This window comes from Aythya ferina (assembly GCF_964211825.1).
Source record: "Aythya ferina genome assembly, chromosome: 3".
In the NCBI taxonomy this organism is placed as follows: Eukaryota; Metazoa; Chordata; class Aves; order Anseriformes; family Anatidae; genus Aythya; species Aythya ferina.
The window spans coordinates 113,699,873-113,719,694 of record NC_140298.1 but is presented as its reverse complement, the minus strand read 5'-3'; the positions used below and the strand labels follow the sequence as shown (position 1 = coordinate 113,719,694).

General features: G+C 38.8%; 1 protein-coding gene across 3 annotated transcripts in view; it reads left to right on the top strand.

The window, feature by feature from the left end:
* Positions 1 to 19,822, top strand: part of CD2AP (CD2 associated protein) — a 75,380-nt gene that overhangs the window by 33,469 nt on the left and 22,089 nt on the right. For all 3 annotated transcript variants that reach the window (XM_084516311.1, XM_084516309.1, XM_084516310.1), the window contains 5 exons: positions 6,231 to 6,384; positions 9,002 to 9,102; positions 13,371 to 13,491; positions 15,121 to 15,305; positions 18,503 to 18,611. In XM_084516311.1, coding sequence (XP_084372437.1) covers positions 6,231 to 6,384; positions 9,002 to 9,102; positions 13,371 to 13,491; positions 15,121 to 15,305; positions 18,503 to 18,611 — 670 coding nt within the window. The remainder of the gene's footprint in view (positions 1 to 6,230; positions 6,385 to 9,001; positions 9,103 to 13,370; positions 13,492 to 15,120; positions 15,306 to 18,502; positions 18,612 to 19,822) is intronic.

The following is a 19,822-nucleotide window of genomic DNA, read 5'->3' as shown; positions in this document are numbered from 1 at the left end:
ATAGTTATGTATGTAAAAATTTCTGTATTCTAGAAATGATCACATTTCACAGTACTTAAACAGAGGTTTTGGCTGACTTTCACAGCTCTATATGTTATATATGTTTTATATACATAGTCACACATGTATGTATGCATTATTTTTCAATGGAGGAGTTTTGCAGGCTGTAAGGCAAAGAGATTAGCTTGTGTAACAAAACTATTGCCTTTAGGTTTACCGTAAGCTTCCAATTCCTCCCTTTTCCATAAAATAAGCAGCAAGTTCAATTCTTATCTCCTTATTTTCTGCCCAGTAAAATATGAATCAAACTTAATTTGCAAAAATACTGATAGATAATACCGTTATTGCTGTTCTGATGGGGGAGAAAAAGGCTGAGACTTCCCTCTGTGGAGGCCCTGATTTCTAGGTCTGTGTGCTTTTCACCTCTGTCTTTTTAGGTGCTGAGACCATATGCTGCTGCCTAAGCTCTCACTTGGAAAATGCACCCAGCCAAGGACAGAAATGCATGTGGCTTTTGCACAAGCTGATGTTTCTTAGTTTACAATGGAAACAATACGAAAGAGAATTGTTCTTGATATAATGGCATGTATAGAAGGAGGTTGGGTATAAAAATATTCTAATATTTATGCTTGAAGGATCTAGCTAAGATTTTAGGTTTGCTGGATATGGAACTTCTCCTTGTCTTGTTATTCAGGAATAGACTTCAAATTTATAACCATCCATCCCTCATGTCCCTTCAGATGTTCTGACCTGGTTTCTCTATCCTCAGTGCCCCGGTGACTGTAGTGCTGTCTGCTTCTGGTGATGGAATTGGGGAGGATCCTGCTGTCCTTGTTTGAGCAACGTGTGGTTAAGCAGCTGATAGTGGGAAGGCTGCTTACTTGCTTAAAAGTAGATCAAAACTGCCTGGTTATTTGCTCATTTGCATGGGCATCATGGAGGCTACACGGAACTTCAGGCATGTTGGATTTTTGTCCATGTATAAAGCACAATGACTTGTTTCACACGTTGATCTATGCAGATGACTTTGAAATTATTTTATTTATATAAAATATCTTTTTTTTCCCCTTAAGGAATTGTTAAACTGTGGCAGGTGCAACGAAAACAAAGACATAGAATCATAGAATCATAGAATATCCTGAGTTGGAAGGGACCCTTAAGGATCATCAAGTCCAACTCTTGACACCGCACAGGTCTACCCAAAAGTTCAGACCATGTGACTAAGTGCACAGTCCAATCTCTTCTTAAATTCAGACAGGCTCGGTGCAATGACCACTTCCCTGGGGAGCCTGTTCCATTGTGCAACCACCCTCTCTTAGGACGTCTTAAGATTACCCAGATCTATTTTTGCTATTGAGTTAGACTTGTACACAATGTCACATATCAGCCTGTAGTGATATCAGCAGTTTGTAAGTGATGTGACATATGTGTTTAAGAGAGATTATGAAAGCCTGAAACCTTTATGACTAGGGCTGTGGCTTGCCCCAGAAAGAGTGGGTGGTTGCTTCCAAGTTGAACATTTTATGCCAAGAGAGTCTGTACTGAACTTGCACTGCCAAGTCATAAATGCATAAAATATGTGTTGCTAATGGAAACACTGACAAGGCTCGAACTGTAGTGGACTGGCATAATAAAAATATTAAAATTTCCAGCTGCAGCTAATGTCTGACTCTTCTTCCTTTTTTTTTTTTTTTTTTTTCCTGGTTGGCAGCAAGTGGTGGTCTCATCTCAGAACAAGCTGAAGTGTCCTGGAAAGTTTTTGTTGGTATTGTGCTAATGTGGACCCTATTTAAATATACAGGTCTGATTTAAAAAAGCAACAATAAAAACAAAACTCCCTTTCTCTCAAGCCACTGATTAAGTGTTGCACATTCAGATTAGATTTAACAGTAACTGGGATGTTTTATTTTGCTTTGAGTGAAGAAATCAGACCTGCATGCAGTGTTGTTTTCTGACCGCTGAAGCTCGGGCCAGTTGTTTTGGCAGAGATGTAAGTATCGCAGACTTCACAGGGGTATTTATTAGTGTTTGGCTCAATTAGTGTCAGTTTTCAGCGATCTGAATTGATGTGTGTCATGGTTAGGAATTTTCCTTTGTAAAATCTTTGTATGTCCCAAAGGTCAGAGTCCTAACGATTTATGTTCGGGATGAAATTGCTCGAAGTGGTGAGTGGTAGGTGAGAGAGGATCCCAACAAGCTTTTGAAAATGCATCTAGAGCAGTTTCCTGCTGTCGGAGGAGTGATAAGAAATACAGGTTTGTGGTGTGGTGGACTGCACGCAGGTGTGGAAACCAGGTATTCCAGAATTTGCTTTACCTTGGTTTGATTTCAGTGTGTTTTTAATGCCCTGGGGAAGGATAATTAATGCTCCACTTCCTTGTCACTGCCAACAGTCAAGTCCTTGCTTTACAAGGATGTTCTAAAGGTTAGTAGGTAAAATACTGAGAAAGCTGTTGTCGGCTTATCCATGTGCTGCTTACTAGCCCCTTCTGTTGTTGTTTTTTTGTCTGAATGAGATTATCAGTAGCTGCTGGAGTGATAGGCCCCTGTGTGGTGGTTGTTCCTCCCCTTGATGCAAAGCAGCTTTAGATGATGCTGTGTTTACATTGTGCTTTCTGACACACAGACACACCACTACCCACTCTTGGAATCACATGTCACTGACATCAGTTTTTGACTTCCATCTGTTCATTGCAAATCTTTTCTGATTGTTTCATACCACTCTGCTCTTGTTTTTACCCCATAATCTTTTTGCTCTTATCCTTGCACCTTAGATCAGGAAGCATTCTAACCGCATGCTCAACCTGCAGAGCTTGGTTGCATTAGGAAGGTCCCATGGTACCAGTCTGTACGTGCCTCATCATTCTGCCTGGTTTCTGCTGTACGAAGTCTTCTTCAGTAATCTTCAATAAACTTGCAGCCTTTGAACCTGCCTTGTAATTATTTTTGATCTTATTGATTAAAAAAAATCTCATTCAACTATATTTTGTTAAATTTGCCATTGCTGGTTTTGTATTAGACTCTGAGTATTTCCTGCCTGTGACCATATCAATTACTGACTCAGCCCAGGCAAGAAAAGTCTCTCAAATTTTCTTCCTTTCATTTTAGAGTTCTTGGTTTTCTGTTGTGGTCTCTGCTTTTGTCTCAGTCTTTCTCTTGTTTGTGATCTATCAATTACTCTGCTGCCTGTGATGCTACCTTTTGACTTGTTGTCTGCCTTCAGTTACTGATAAAGCTGGTGCCTACCTTAAAATTTCAAAATGGTTCTGTCTGTAGTTTTTAATTTTATTTCTTAAAAGTGGCTGATCTTACTTTTGCCCATATATACAAGCTGTCTGTATGAGTCTTCCCCACTTCTCTTTCTCATCTCTGTGCATTTCACAAAATCCCTGCAGCTTCTGAAGCTCTGTGCAAGGTGTAGCATTAGTGCAAACCTGGAGAGCGAGCCTGCAGCTGACTCCTTAGTGGGGAGTGTTATGGCAGAGAAACAGCTTACCTGGAGAAGCATTCATTCCTGGGACAGCTGGCAGCGTTGGATGTTGTAAAAGTTCAGTAGTAAAAGACTTATTTTAAAATCCAGGGATATAGCCACGACAGGCAAGTTTTCAAGTGCCAGCCTGTTTCTTTGTTGAGCAGAGTGCCCTTGTCAGGAAGGCAACTAGAAACAGGTTTTAGGGGGAGGCAAACTATTTAGCTATAGCCAACTTGGATTCTTTATGGTTTATCAGACTTGCGAGTGACTGGCCAAAAAACTGATGATAGACTGAAAATGACATCGTCTTTGTTTGGAACGCCTACTTATAGGGAGGAGATGGTCACGATGCTTTGCTTTTCTGGAGCCCTCTTTTTTTTTTTTTTTTCTTTTTTCTTTGGCTTGGAATATAGGATCTCTGCAGAGCTCGAGATCTCCAGGGCTGAATTCCCTGCGGATGAAGGAGACTAAAAGCAAGAATAGCTTGCCTGTTTGCTGAAAAGCCTCTTTATGTAATGGAAATGAGTGGGAGGAAAAATTGTGCTGTCTGTAGTCTTGCTTATTCTACTTCCTCTGTCCTTTGGGGAAATTGGAAGGTGCCTTGAAGTGTTTGACATGAGGTTCGTGGCATGTTTGAAAGCATCAGGAGCTTTCCAGACATGTTTAGTTTTCCAGCTGGACAGCTGCAGTAAGTAGCTTTAAGAGCTTTAATGTTCCAAAAAGCACCAGATACATTCTACTGAATACATTTCTCATACTTTTTTGTTGTTGTTGTTTTATCCGTGCGTGGGTTTTACTGCCTTAAAGCTCTTTTTAAGTCCTCCAATTATAAGTATAAATGTAGTGAAACCATTGTTTTCATATATTAAGTGTTCTATTGCAATTGTAGCTGAAATAACAACTGGATCACAAAAAGCTGCAAATTACGTATGTTTGCATTCCTCAGAAAAGGAGCAGCCAGTGGCAGTGCTGAGGAGCTTCGAGGCTCTTGCTAAGTACACAGGTGAATAAGACCCAGTGGATGCAATACATTTAGATTTTCAGAGAATCTTGGAAAATATTTTGCATCAAGTCATTGAAGAAATGCAGCTGCTTTGATACAGAAGGAAAAATTATTTTATGGGCTGAAATTTGGTTTAAGAATAAGAAACAAAGAACTTAGTGGTGACATGCCAGGGTGATGTGTCAGAGGGATCTCCTAGGAGTTGGTTGTGATGCCAGCTTTATTCAGTATCTCCAGTGGTGGGGAGCAGAGACCTAACAGTGGAAACTCCCATTTTGCAAGAGCTGTTAGTTTTTAAATGTCGCGCTGATGGTGTGGAGTTGAGCGTTGAAAAAGGTGGCAGCTGAGCTTGATGGTAGGTAAATGTCAAGTCGTGTATATAAATAAATAAAACAATAATAATCTGTACTGCGGCGATGTGAAAATGCCAGCTGAGTTGGTTGTCAGCTCAGGAATATTTGGTGGTGTCACTCTCAGTTCTCCAAAATCCTCAGCTCTGGGGGCAGTAACAGCCAAAACACCAACAGGGTGCCAGGGCTCATCGGGAAAGCTGGGGAAAGGCAGCGAGATAGGTGGTCAAGGGGATGGAGCAGCTGCCCTGTGATGTGGGGGCTGACAAAACTGGGGCTCCAGCTGAGGGGATGTGATCAAGGTTTATGTGAGCATGAAGGCAGTGGTAAATGTGATTGTAGGAGCATGTATTGGGAGTGTGAAGGTGTCAGTTTAAAACAGATGAGAGAGAAAGGGGCTTCTTTGCATTAGCAAAAAGTATCTGGTATTTATCACCAAGCAAGCAGTGGCAGGCAGGATCATGGATTTGGAAAGGAATTAGACAAATTCATCTGCAGACATCAAAGGGACTGGAGGGAACCTTCCTAATGAAACCCTGATGGGTGATCGGGGAATGTGGGAGATCAGACAGCAGAAAGCGTGCGGGGTTGCATGCTAGCCCTGGATTGCTGCTGTTGTGAGCTGTGTTCTGCACGAGAGGGGCTGCTGACCACACCTAATGGGTTTCTTCTTACGTTGAGTGATTGCCTTCTTGTCTTGGAGTATTCATTCTCAGGTAGAGTTTCATTAAATGAGCTGATGCAGTGGAATAACTGCTTACATACATGGCTTTTTCCATCAACAGCAGATTCTTTCTTGTTTATACGTTTCTTTATTTCATTTGGCATATCTTTCCTAAGTTAAGGTGTTAACTGTTGTCTGCCTTCCTGTCAATTCCAGTGCTATTGGCAAAATGCTCTCTGTTACTTTCAGTATCTTGCTTTCTTTTCTATTTGTTTTTTTCAGCAGTACCATTAGACCTTGTCTGTAAGCAACTTCTGAGCTGTAAGGCTGAGACGATCACCCAATACAGCTTCTTATACTTGAATATTGATTTTCTTTAGTGTCCTATGCTATGGCTCTGTCATTATTTATTTGTCTCATATTTTGCTTGGGTTTTCAATATGAGCTTAAGACTTGTGTAGGACTTCTCTGGCCTTGAAGCTACTTTCCATAGAGTTTGAATAGATGTCTACAATACTGCTCTTGTTTCTGAGTTTTCTTGGCACATCAACTCACCTGACTTCTAATTTTATGGAAGGGTCATGTTTATAAAGACCTTTAGTGAGTTTAGATGCAGAAGGCCATGTTTTTTGGGTATAGTACATAATTACAAACCAAATGGTAAGTATCCCAAATCTATTAGTCTGTACAGTGCCTTGCTAACAGTACTGACCTCTTGGGTAATTTAACCTCTTGTTTCAGGAAGTTAAGAAGGATGTAGAGCCCAAGGATGATGCCCTACCAGCCAAGAAGGAGAAACCTGGCAATGTAGCAAGCCTTGTGCAGCGTATGAATATCTGTGGGCTTCCAGCAGGAGGATTCCAGCCTCATCCACCACCCAAAACCTTCAAGAAGAGTATGGAGCGTTTACAATTCTTTCACTTGCATAAACTGCTGTTGAGCATTTTAATAAACATCAATTACCAGTTTGTCAGTTTTAATTATCAGCCTGTCAGTTTTAAAGATGTACAGAAAACTAGAGATACAGGAGCCAAAACTTTTTAATCTAAGCCAAACTGTGCTCCTGGATGATCCAGTTCTTAGCAGCAGTAGGGCTGAATTCTGATGAGAGCAGAATTTAGACCTCTTCCAGATTCCAGAGAATATTGCCTTTCTTTTTTAATCGGCATTGAAGGCAATGGAACGGAACTGTTGCTGTTCAATTTTATGTCAGCTCTGCTTGTATTGCAAAGTACCTGAATGAGAACTGCAGGCCTGTTCCTGGTAATTAAAAAGTTTTCCTGCAGTCACTTCTTACATCTAGAAAAGTTTTGCTTTCTAGACAACTAATGATACTATTCTCAAAATGACTTTTGAATGACTGAATCTGAATACAGTTCTTGACGATGGCATGTGTGCCCATTAGGTGCTTTCATCATCAAGCATTTGAAAATCTAGTCCAGAAAGTTAGTCTTTTTCCCTAGATTAACACAACCAGGCTCTGGAAAGGAATCAACTTCATCTGATACCAGTTCGTATACAGACTGCCTCTTCTGATGTCCCTAATCTTGGAATAATTCTGTGTTCAACAGGGCTCGTTGCCTCATGCTGATTGTTGTGTAGCCATGATCAGTATGGTGCATACAATTTGATCTCAAAATTAGTGTTATGGCTAGACTCATTTTTCTAGTACAAAACGGTGTTCAGGAACCTTCCTTGAAACACACAAATGTTTATTTGGCATAACAGCAGTGTCTGTATTTCCACTTTGCTTGCTGTTCCCTCTTTCTGGGAAGGCTGTTTAAACAGCTTCTGCAGATTCTGTTTGCTGTTTTCTTTTGCCTTTGCCTGGGCAATCGCTCATTCCCTTCAGAAGGTTTTTGGACTATTTAGTCATCTTTCAGTTTATAGTTCCTAACCTGGCAAAATGAGGTTTACAACTTCAAAAACAAAAGTTAAGCTTCTTTAAAACTAATAGCAAGTTTCCCATGCATGACAAGGCAGGTTTTCTCTGTCTAGAAAGCCCCATGTGTTGGTCTCATGCACCTCTCACTGAACACGTGTATATTCTATCAGGTGGGAAAGCTACAGGCGATATTCCTATCAGTTAGATTGCTGCGTTTATTCAGGAAAATGAAAATACAGGAGGTGTACTAAATTGTGTAACAAAGGGCTAAATTTAGTTTACCCTGTAGAAAACAAAATGTAATGAGAGACAGATTTTTTTTTATTTTTTTTGGAAATGGACAGAATTGTCTGGCAGCTGCCATCCCAACAGTCCCAGCATTGTGTGAGGCTGGAATATTGTTTTCTGAACTGATCAGTTAGCTTCTTAGGTTAATCTAGGGATTTTCAAAACTGGAACTTTTGAAAGTAGATAGCATTGAAAACAGCTTGCTGGTGAGGGAGAGTTCCAGATGCAAAATGCATCTGTTTTTTAACCCTATTTTAGAGAAAATTACAATATGAAAAGTGGAAATCAGATGTATACCAAATGGCCGTGTGACTCCTTAATTCACATTTTTGGTATTAATCTCGTTCAAAGGAGGAACCCTAAAAGCATTGTAGGTGGTAGTAGAGGCCAGTGAACTGTTTATTTCAATTATTGTTTACATAATAGTCCTTCTTGGCTGCTGTATAAACTTCTGTAGACTTGAAAGAAGGCTGTATTATGTGAGCAATTACATGTTATTAGAAACAACCTCTAGAGCTTCATGTTTTTGCATCTTGACTTTAAGCTCTCCAAAGCAGAGGCCATATAGCAGTATGTAGAAAACTCTTAATTTAGTGATCGCTCTCAGAAATTTTAGATGCTGCATATTACTCAGATGTCTGGCTTGTTCCGTACTGAGGATGCTGGGCGTGGCAATCTTCTTAACTTCTGACTTTGGAATTTCAATACTGCTGTAAGAAGACAAGGATCAATCTGTATTTATGTTTGCATTATTTTTACGCAGCTAATCTTATCTGTTGAAGCTTGAGTATGGATGGAGTGCACAATGTAAGAGGGAGTACAGAAATTACATGAGTATAGCTCCTGTAAGACCACTCTAAGAAAACAGTGTGATATACGTCAAGCTTTTGATACATATTTTTGCTTGAACAGGGGCAGGGTTGCTTAAAGACTGGAGGCTGAAACTTGCAGATTTTCTTCCAAGCAAGTGCTAACACTGCAGCCGGCAGCTACTGTCATCTTTGCAGGTTTCTGTCAGGAAGTAGCTTGAAAATTATTGTACTGGGGACTTGCTTGAGTCAACATGTCTTTTTTTTTTTTTTTTTTTTAATAGCAGTTAGTCTGTGCAGTGTTTGCTTATTTGTAACTCACAGTGTGAGACGCTCAAGGGCTTTCAAGCTACATTTAAGGTATAACTTGTTAGGCTGAAGTGACACAAACAAACTGGAAAAACAGAAGCAGAAGCTTATGTAGCTTTTTGGGGTGGTTTACCGGTGTTCTGGTCAGATTTGATACTTGGAAGCTGAGGAAAAATGAGTTTTCATTTTAAAATACTATTTTTCAATTTCCTTTGTATCAGAGTCCAAGAAGAGGCAATGTAAGGTGCTCTTTGAATATGTCCCACAGAATGAGGATGAGCTGGAACTGAAGGTGGGGGATGTGATCGACATCAGTGAAGAGGTAAGCTATTTCACAGAGCTGGTTTCGTCTTCGTGTGGTCAAAAGTGACTTTTTTATTTTTTATTTTTTAATTTATTTTGTAATATTTTAAATACAAGGATGTTGGAAAATAGCAAAGGAGTTGGTATAGCAGAGGGTAAAGCTAATATTTTAGGAGTTCTTTCTCTCAGGTTCTTACCCTAAATCAACAAATACTAGGGGAAGTATTTAATCTTCACAGCAATAAATTGTAATTCAGCACGCTCATTTCTTTTTCAAAAGACTTCCACAGTTCTTTGGCTCTGTCAATGTGATCCTTGCTTTTAGGATGCTTATGCTAAAATTCTTTGACCATTTGCCTTTAACATGACATACCCTAACTCGGTTTAAATGAAAAATGCTATTTGACCTGATTTTCCAGTTTGGTGCTTTTGTACAAAGTCTTTCATCGCTTAAACTTTGAACTAATAGTAACAGCATTTGTTACAACAAACTGTGCTTGTTGTACGATGCACTTCTACCCACTTGCACAGAAATAGGGGACTTACAAATGCAGTTGGTAATGTGTTGGTAATTTCCATTTCATTTTCCACTGAGTAAGAAAACAATTAAAGCTTGGTATTGATGTTCAGAACTTGATGGCAGTTACCCTGTGCATCTGAGAGGGGTTTTGTGGGGGAGTTATTTTCTTTTTCCTTGTCTCCTTGCTACCTGTTCCATTCAATATCAACTAGTGTTGTGGGAGGCTTGATTATATGGGAAGAGCATCTCTTACAAGAGCTAAGTCTGTCAGAGAACCTGTGGAAAAGACCAGAGTGATCACGGAAGGATCCTTTCAGAACTGGATGGAAAACTGCACAGCATACTCTGGCCTCCATTGGTACAGCCCCTCCTTGTTGTTTCTTTGAGAATCCAAGAAAGGAAAAAGACTTAATATTTCTTTCTAGCCATGAGTCTGTTGGTGCTCTTGAAGTAGCTTTGAGATTGCATCTTTCACTTGGATGACTTCATTTGAAGAGAATGCTAACTCTCCAGGATTCTGATAATTGCCAGGAATGACTTGTCCATTTTCATAGCAAGGAAATAATTGTGCTTTTAGATGCAATTGAGCTAATGATTTCTAGAATTTGTTTTGTTAGCTTTGAATAAAACCAAGTGACTTGTTAAACCTGCTCACCAAAATCAGTCTCATAAATTCCATTGTGTGAGAGTGTTTTTTTTTTTTTAAAGGAGTGCTCCTGGGTAACCTCATCAGTTTAATTTGTGGATAGTGCTTGTGTGCAGCAGTCCTGGCTTCATAAATGCTTGCACTGTACCGTTCAGTAGACAGAACAATATCACTGGAAACCATTCAAGCAGTAAACTGCTTTGGGAGCTGCTGTTTTGAGTCTCACATGTTAACTTTCAGAATTATTTTGGGAGGGGTGCTCAGTATGATGTATCACAAGACCAAATAGCTAATGAAAACAAAAAGATCAAGGTAATTATTCATCTGGTTTCCTAGATAGAAATGATTTTTTTGGAGGCATAGTTTGTTGTTTCTGTTCTCATGTTTATTTCTGTGCCTGTGCTCCTTCCTTTCATATACCTCACCTGGCTTTCAAGAAAGATTAAACTTCTTGAAATTGATGTGTTTCCACAGAACTTTGTAAAAATAGCTGGCCTAGGACAATTTTGTGCTGTTATGTCTCTCACAGAATGGGTGCAAGGAACACATCTATTTTAAAAACAACAAAGACAACAAAAACACTTTAAAATAATGAAATGAAAATATGTATTTGTAGTATTTGTAGTTCCAGACTGGAACTGGATGGGTTTAAGGTGCTTTCAAACCCAAACTATTCTGTGATTCTATGGCCAGAAATGTGAAGAATCATAGAAAATAATACTATTAATTGTGGCTAACTTGTCTTCATTACTGTGAAATGATTCTTGCTTTCATTTATATATAAAAGGTGCTATTTATATAACAAGTAACTTAAATTTACAGATAACTTAAGATTATTACTTTGAGAGAGCATTTGGTCACTTCTTTGGAGAAAATAATAAAGCAAAATCACCTGCTCAGGGGAATAAGCTCTACCAGCCACACCTGATAACAGAGCAGTGTTATCAGGTGTAGCACTTGCAATTGTTTTCCTAAATTGAATGGTTAGTCATTTACAGGAATGATCATGAAATTAAAAGTGGAGGTCATGGCTTTGGAAGGTAAATGACTAATTTTGAAGAGAGCAGGTTACAAGGTTCAGGAGCAGGGAAGAAGGCCTTTGTGCTATGTGGCTGAATCATCGGGGCCTTTTGTTTACAGAACTTGTGAGTTATGCATACAGTATACACAAAGTACATGTGGTAATTGTATAATTTATCTAAACTTTTTGTATCTCCTTCATATCTTTTCTCACATTCCTGTCAGATGCAGCACTAAAGACTAGGTTTAAAAGAAACTTTTTTTGTAGTATTGTATTTGTATTGCATAATACAAGTTCATAAGGCTCAACTACTGGATTTTTTTTTTTTTTGAAGTTCAGACTGGTAAAACTGTTTCAGTCATTTTTTCCCCCTTTGTTCAGAAGTCTTGAGAGTTCATCTTTTTATAGCAGCAACTTGATGGTATTCAAAAAAAGTACCGATGCTGTACCAGAGCTGTATCTCCCTCTTGTGGAAATTGGATCCTGTAGTAGGGTTTTAAAATGGAAGATGTCCTGAAATTGTCATCATTAGTATTAGCACCCAGAAATACACAGTTGCTCTTCACCAAGCCACATAGAACCTTTTTTATTTTCTTCATCTGTTCTTTAATATTGATTAAAGATGCATTCTCTGGTAACACTGGTTTGTATGTCATCAGGTTTTTTAAGGACATCATGGTGAGGGTATTGACTCAGATAACGTTTAATCTATTCCTGCCTGTCTCTGAATCTGGCATTGCTTTGCCTTGCAAGTCTGTAGAGTGCTTTGCTGACCTTTTCTAATGGCAGAAAATAAAAGGATGCTTCAATCTCTTTCTATATCCTAAGCATGAAAAGACCCTTTCTCATGGCTCTTTGGTAGTATGTGTGATTCAGGGCATTTTAATTTCAGTTTTCTGTCATGTATTATGTAAAGCATGAGGAGCTGGAGTGTGATCAGCATCTGTCAGGAATCTGCTTGAAATTTGATTTGCTGGACCAGTCTCCGTATTTAAACCATCCACAACGAAGCTATATTCGGTAACTAGGATGTCTTTTAAAAGAAAGGCGTTCTTTTTCCACTGCCTGTCTGTCTCTGTAGCTGCCAGGCTTTGCATGCATTCTGCCTGCCTGGAGGTAAGCTAGGGTTTAAAAATTATGTCTGTGTGTCAGGCGCAGTGTCCTACAAAGCAAGGCTATAAAAAGATTACATAAACAGATGCTGTTTTATTCTGTTGTTTTTCTTTCTTTTCTAAAAACAGCTTTCCAGCCTTAAAGCAGAAAAACTTCAAAATATTTTGTTTTAGTTGACCTCATCTCAGTTTTACATATTGTTCTTTGGGCAAATTACCTTCACATAATTTCAGATATCTTCAAATGTGTTCATAACTGAATAAGAATTGTGTTCTTTTTTTTTTCTGGCATCATATTTTACACCATTACCTACGTGCGCCCTGCTTTTCCTTGTGTTTTGAATGGTGTCATATTCATGATGAGCCTTCCATTAAATATTTTAGAGTGAATAACACCAGGAATCCAAGCACTTAACAGATCATCACAGGTTTGTCCTTAAAACAAACCGAAACAGGTTTGTTTCTAGTACAAAAATGAGATGGTTTGTGAATAGCAAAGCTAACAAAATTTCATCTCATTTCATATCCAGTGGACTTGTACCCTTAGTCACAAAACTCACGCATCTTGGCTGCCTACGTTGGTTGGCCAACTCAGATGGGAAGGGATCCATATCTTCTAACTGATCTAGAGCTAGGCATCTGCTCTTCAGCCAGCTGTTTCCTGCCAGAAGGAATGGATGACAGAGTAGTGGAAAACTAAGCTGTGATGTCCCTAAGGACTTTTTTCTACTGAACGTCATCTGTAGAAATTATCTTTGATCAGAAGACACAAGCGTTGAAGTTGGTCAACGGATACAGGGCCAATGGAAATGGGACTGGTGGGAACTGGACTGGCAACAAGACTGCATAAAGATTGCCTTAAGTGAAGTATGAATTCAATTGATATACATTTTTTTAGATTGCTTAAATTGCTGTACTTAAATGTTGCAACAGGTGTTGTATTTTAGTTTCCTTTTGCTTAATTAATGTGCAAAATATTTCTGTACAGGTAGAAGAAGGCTGGTGGAGTGGAACACTAAATGGCAAGTCAGGGCTGTTTCCTTCCAACTTTGTGAAAGAATTGGAATCGACGGATGATGGAGAAACACAGGACTCTCTGGATGACGCAGGTGGTATTCTGTTTTCTTGTAAGCTCATAGCAAAATTATTTTAAATCTCATACAATTCGGAACATTGTGGTTGTTGTGCAATCTTATTATATTTGATTCTAAGAATAAAGTATTTTTCATGTCTAACAAATACTAAAATGGACACTAGATCAAACATATTCCTTGGATTGTTTTTAAGGCAGCTTTTAAATTTAGCCATTCCTTTTTGGCTCTGACTGTATAGCTAAGACAGAAGCAGACCGTCTGTAGCTGAACAGTAGTTTAAATGCTGAGGGGTGCCAGGCAGGTACATGCTTTCCAGACAATTATTTAGTCTGTTGCCTTGAAACTGTATTTCTGAGGCCTTATGTTTTTGAAGACCTGTTTGAAGGCTGGGGAACTTTGATATGATATTGCTGAAATGGGAGCAATCTTTGGGAGTAGTGTCCTGAAGGGAGTTAATGCTTAAAAAAAAAAAGCTGTATAATGTTCAAGGGCAAAAAGTGTGTGTTTTTAATATTTTTCTGTCCACATTTACAAGATGTTAAGTAATAATAGTTTCTAATAACGGTTTGCTCAGAAAGAAAAAATAATTGATTTTTTGTAAATTCTGGAAATAATTTCAGTAGTGTAAGCCAAGAGTTGTTTGATTTGAGCAGTCCCAAATAGATCAACACCTATTTAGAGCTTAGTTTTGCTGAGACTAGTGATATCTGGTGAGATGAGTGTACAAATGGGTATGTGTCCATCTTATTTCATGAATACTGAGATTCAGAGAAACTGAACAGTAATCTGAAATGATTGTATTTTCTGTTAGCATCTTAGAAGCTATGATTTTCAGCACCACCACCACCCACCCTCCTGCATGGGGGTTACATTTAATGCTCAGTACTTTGACAGTCAGGTTCTCAAGTATCTGCTATATTTCTTTACTCCTGAGAAAAAGTAAATTCTCTGAGCTGTGATTTTTTGGAATTTTCTCATTAATGAAATTTGTAGCTATCCATTTAGAGAACTAAAAGGAAAACAACCAAGTGAAGAGTAATATAGTTCAGAAACTGAAGTGGCAACACAACTTCACAGTGTTACCAAAACATAAATAAATTCACAAGAAACTGTTTTCAGGTATTTTTTTTTTTGGTATTTTGAGCTGTAGGAAAACTTCACTTGCTGCCTTGAGAGGCATCAGTCTCTGCTACTGCACCACAGTTTTCTTTGTTGTGGTTGTTGAAACAAGTGCACTCATTTTGGCATCATGATGGCCCTTTATTGATCATAGCCTTTGGCAGCTATAGCTCTGCTGCATGTGATAAGCTTTTAAGTGTTGGAAAAAAACCATGCCTTGCACTACTCAGCAGTGCTTCATAAAATCTAATGCTGATGATTACAGACTGTGGAGCCTTGATGTTTGAAATGGCAAGGAATATTAATGATCTAATGACTGAGTTGCCAGACTATTCAATGTGTGTTGTTTCAGATGATCTTATGTTAAACATACAGCTAGACAAAAAAGGGAGGTATTGTAGCTGTAATAAGCTGTAAGAGCAATGCACACAGCTGTGTCTCTTCCATTTTTTTTTTCCTCTGAAGAGCAAAGAAATAATTTCAGCTATTAAAACAACTGTGTTTTTTTTATCCTTTCACTTTCAGAGTCTGTTTTCAGTGGTCCTACCTCACCTGTGGCTTCTCCAGGGAATGGAGCTGAACCTGGATCTGGACCAGCACAGCCAAAGAAAATACGAGGTGTTGGGTTTGGAGATATCTTTAAAGAAGGCTCAGTTAAACTTAAGACAAGGTTATCCAGTGGTGAATCAGAAGACAAAAAGCAAGATAAGGTATGTAGGGGTTCGTGTTGTTATTTTGGGGTTTCCTGTATTTAAAAAAGAAAGTGTGGAAACTGAAAACATAATCCTGTAGATGCTGGCAGTTTATAAGATTTGTCAGTATTGTTCAGTAATCAGGCTGTAACCGTCGGATACCAAAGGCAAGAAGAGGGTCTTGCCTATAAAACAAAGCAAAACACCTCAAACTTCTTTCACGGTAAGTTATCTACCATGGATTCCAAAAGGTCTAGTCAAATGTTTTGACTTTTTTTTTAAAGAGGGAAATTCAAACTAACATGAAAATTGTCCTTTCAAAAGTCAGGGGTTTAAAATATAGCAGGATATGTACCTACTGTAGTCTTTGGTAGTTCTTTTCTCTGTAACAGATTTTGTATCTAATCAGGGGCAGGACTGCTGAGTTTCTATACAAGTTTAAGAAACGTTTGGACTACGCACTTAGTCACATGGTCTAAAATTTCGGGTAGGCCTGTGTGGTACCAGGATTCGGACTCGATGATCCTTACGGGTCCCTTCCAACTTGGGATATTCTATGATTCTAAGTTGAATGTAGCCTTTAAATCAAGGAATATTTGGGGTGTTTCTTTTTTTTCCTTCATGTTTTGGTGGATGTTGAAATTGCCGTACCGCGTGTCATGTGTTATTACCAATGGAAATGTCCTTCAGTGAATCCTGCCAAGTTTTTGGCTTCATTGGTGTCTCCGTAATGTGCAGATTGTGCGAGCATTTTGTTCTCCAAATTTAACTTAGAAGTTAGGAAGTATTACAGAACATCACGTTATTTACTTACTTTAATTTGGTTTTGGTATATCTGAACTCAAGGAAGCTCTTACCCCTCATAAGTACAACAGCAATGCATTTATCTTGAAATTATGCATAGTGTATACCAAGAACTTTTTTGTTTTTCGAGCTTTTGACAGCTGAGATCATTCAGTGTTTCGGTTTTTATTCAAGTGATCAATTCAAGAAAGCTTCTAAATCTTTGTCCAAATTCTTTTTTTTTTTTTTTTTTTTTTGTCTGTGGTTATGACTGTTTTTGGAAAAGGCAATTCTGACTGATTTGTTTTCCTTTGCCTGCCCAGAAATAATTGCGCTGGTGCGGGGCAAAAAGTGACATGAGGGCAGGAAGAGGGCAGGGACAGATACTTTTAATGTGTTGGTTCCACTCCCACCTCAGTAGCAAAGCTGAAAGATGCTTATCCAACTGTAGATGTTGTGTGCATCCTTTTTTTTTTTTTTTTTTTTCTGATTCAATCAAAACTTCAGATAAGTCAGAAAACCAAAGTTATCAAAGTGTTGTCGTTTGTAGCTGGGGTATTGATTGTGAAGTCCCAGGGAGGGCACATGCATTTTCCTCCATTCTCTCCAGGTTTATACCTCAGTACAGGAATCCATGGGAGCCACTACATTGTTGCATGACTGCTGTTAGAGGAGGCTTTCAGGAGCTAGCTTTCTCAATTTGCCTTCTTGTTATAAGATTGCTTGTCCGAAGGCATGCTTCCTCACTTTCCAGCTTATAACTTGGGAGTGGTAAGATCCTTTCTAAAATATACTGAGTTGACAGGAAGCCTGCTCAGTCATTTTGAACTGTTCTTTGTGCAGAAATACTAAGATATGTTGGCGCTGTATTTGGTTTGTTAGCCAGTCTGCTAAGTTGTTGTAGGCAGCTTCTCAGCAAGATGGGAAATGAAGTGAGAAAACAAACTTCTCGTAGTTTGAAGACAATGAAATAAACAATTGAGGTTTGCATTTAATATTCCACTTATGCTTATTGCCAAAGTCATCCCAAAGGCAGATAGGCTTACAGAACAGCGTAAAGAGCCCTATGGGGAAAATTCTTATGAAGGTTTTGCTAAAACAGTTTCTTCAGGTACATGCTCAACTCACTTTGGGTTTAAATGGAGGGATGCTGGAAGGGCATTCTCCATCCTTAAGCTAGTAAAGAAATAAAAGCTGTCCTCAGGAAGCTCTAGAGCAGAGAGAGCTTCTTTGTTTTTCCCCTATGGGAATTCAAGAACTGCTCAGCACAGGAAGACTGAGCACTTAGACTCGTGAGCAATTCAAATGTTTATTTGCTTTTGTAAGATAGATTTCAGTCAGCTCCAGCATCCTGCATGGGTTCAGGTTATTTATACCCTGCCTGCCTAAACTTCCTCTCACACTAATTGCATCCTTTTTTTGGAAGGGGAGAACGTAGAAAACTTTCCATACTGGCCTTCTTTAATCTCCTAGGTGGGTTATTTTAGTGCTTCCTTTATGTTCTGGAGTGAATTAAATTGCATATGCACTCTGAGAACATCCCAAATGACCGTAGCTTCCTCTATGGTATGTCAGAGGTACCAAACACCAGCCCACAGACACCATCTGTTCTTAAAGAGACTCAGGCTGGTTTCTGTGGCATCAGTAGGTCTGCAAAGTCTAGTTATAAAGGGAAATGAACAGAATAAGTAAAAGCAATGGGAATTTTCTCGTCAGTAACACTGCTAGGGTTGCTCAGGTAAGCACTGACTAATGTTTGTAGCTCTTATGACTGTGAAGAAAAGAATGCAGCTGAAGCTGTCGCAGTCCTCCTGACAGCTCAGTAAATGTCTTGAAATGAAAACTAGAGCAATTATTTTGGTTAGGTGTTAACTCTGAAACTTCATACCAGTTGTGATGCCTCTGTGTTTTTTTTGGTGTAGGAGAAAATGTCTGGTGAGAAAGTGTGTGTTTGGGTTCTGTGCTGTTTGAATCTCCAAGAGCAAAGGGAAGCTGGGACGGGCTTTCACATGCTTTTATGTTTGCCTAAGTAATGAAAAACTGATTACCTCTTCAGCTGAGATGGTTTATGGTCACTGAATATTCCTGTGTCATTCCAGTGTCAAGTAACTGTGGTCAGAGTTACTTTCAGCAGAGCTGTTAAATGACCACTTCTGTGCCAGAGAAGGCAATTTCAGAGTAACGGAACAGTGACGCTTGGGAAGATTGAAATATGATTGCAAAAATTGAGCTGGACATTGCCAGATATAAAGCAGTGTGCTTTGTCTTTGGTCAGTAGACAAAATTCTTGTTGTGGTGGCCATAATGAAGTAACTGCAGTAAATTAAGTACTTAAAAGAAAAACGCAGTGAATCTCTTGGAGATAATTTCACATCATCTCAGCTACTGAAAACATGAGTTTCTGTTAATAAAGTTCTCTTTTGTTTCTGTAGTCCTCACCTCACCATCCCCCTGGATCAAAGCCAATTCATTTTCCTTGCGTAACGAAAATGGAAAACTCGTCAGAAGGAGCAAAATCAGAAGGTGAAAGTAAACCAAAAGGTAAGGCTAATGGAAATGTGCATCTGTTGCTTGATAGTCTTTGGTGAAGAAGTATTTGGTTGTCAAAACTGATCTGTTTTCCCCTTGTTGGCATTATACTTCTGTGTATACTGCTTTTTGTGCATAATGTTCTTTATCTTTGAGAAGTTATTCAAATGCAAAAGTGTCTGAAGGAGTTTTTGTTTGCATTTCAGTGAGAAATCAGTTGTAGGGTTGTCTCCCAGAAGCAAATAAGGCAGGGGTATTAAGTTTGTGTTAATTTGTGTTGACGTGCTAAAGCTGGCTTTCATTCTGCCTAGCTTTCAGTGGTCAGCTGGGATGCTGGAAATCTGTTGTTGCAGAGCAGCCCCCCAGTTTGGTTTCTGTTCCTGGATGATAGGAATGATGCTGTGTTTACTCTGGAGTTGCTCGTGTGCGTGCCGTCCATGGTTGTATGCTGGGTTTCTTGCATCAGAAAGTTGTTGTTCCCTTGAAGTCTATTCTCCAGGTAGCCTGGTTCCATTTATAGTAATAAAAAAGAAAAAAGATTTTTTCACTGAGAATTTATGACTTTGTTTAACTACTAAATTGCCTAGCTTTATCTAGAGAGCTACTTTTTTTTTTTTTTTTTAAAGTCAACTCAAAACTTCTTTTGGGAGTGCCAACCCCCATAAAAAAAATTGTGATGTGTTGACAGCTCATTTTGCCTAGTTCCAGGGACAATGCTTTTCAGCTCCTGTATTGGAATTTCAAGTGTACTTTTCTTTTATGTAGAAATCAGTTATTTTTGCATAAATGGGTTATTTTACATGGAATGCATCATTTGCAGAATTACGAAAACTTCAACAAACAGCTGGCTTTTTGCCTGTCTTTAGGGGTTGTGTAATCTAGCAGAACAGTGCACTTGAAACGGTGGGTTTGTACAGCCAAACCAGGGCTTTGGCCGAGTTCTAACAGCAAATAGGACATCTGTGCCACTTGAGCAGTGTTGCTTTATTTTGTGGGATAGATGTATGCACGGCCATGTTTATAAACAGCCTATTACAGTTTAGGAGTGTTTAATGTAGTGGGGGTAAGAGTAGTTAACACTTCAGTTTTGCCATTCCAAAGCATATATCGAAATAAGTTTGTGTATGATTTTATGGAAATCAATGCTTACTTGGACTTTATCCTGATTTTGAAGTCTATCAGGGATTTTACTTTTAGTAGATTAAAATTTTCAGCTTTTAAAC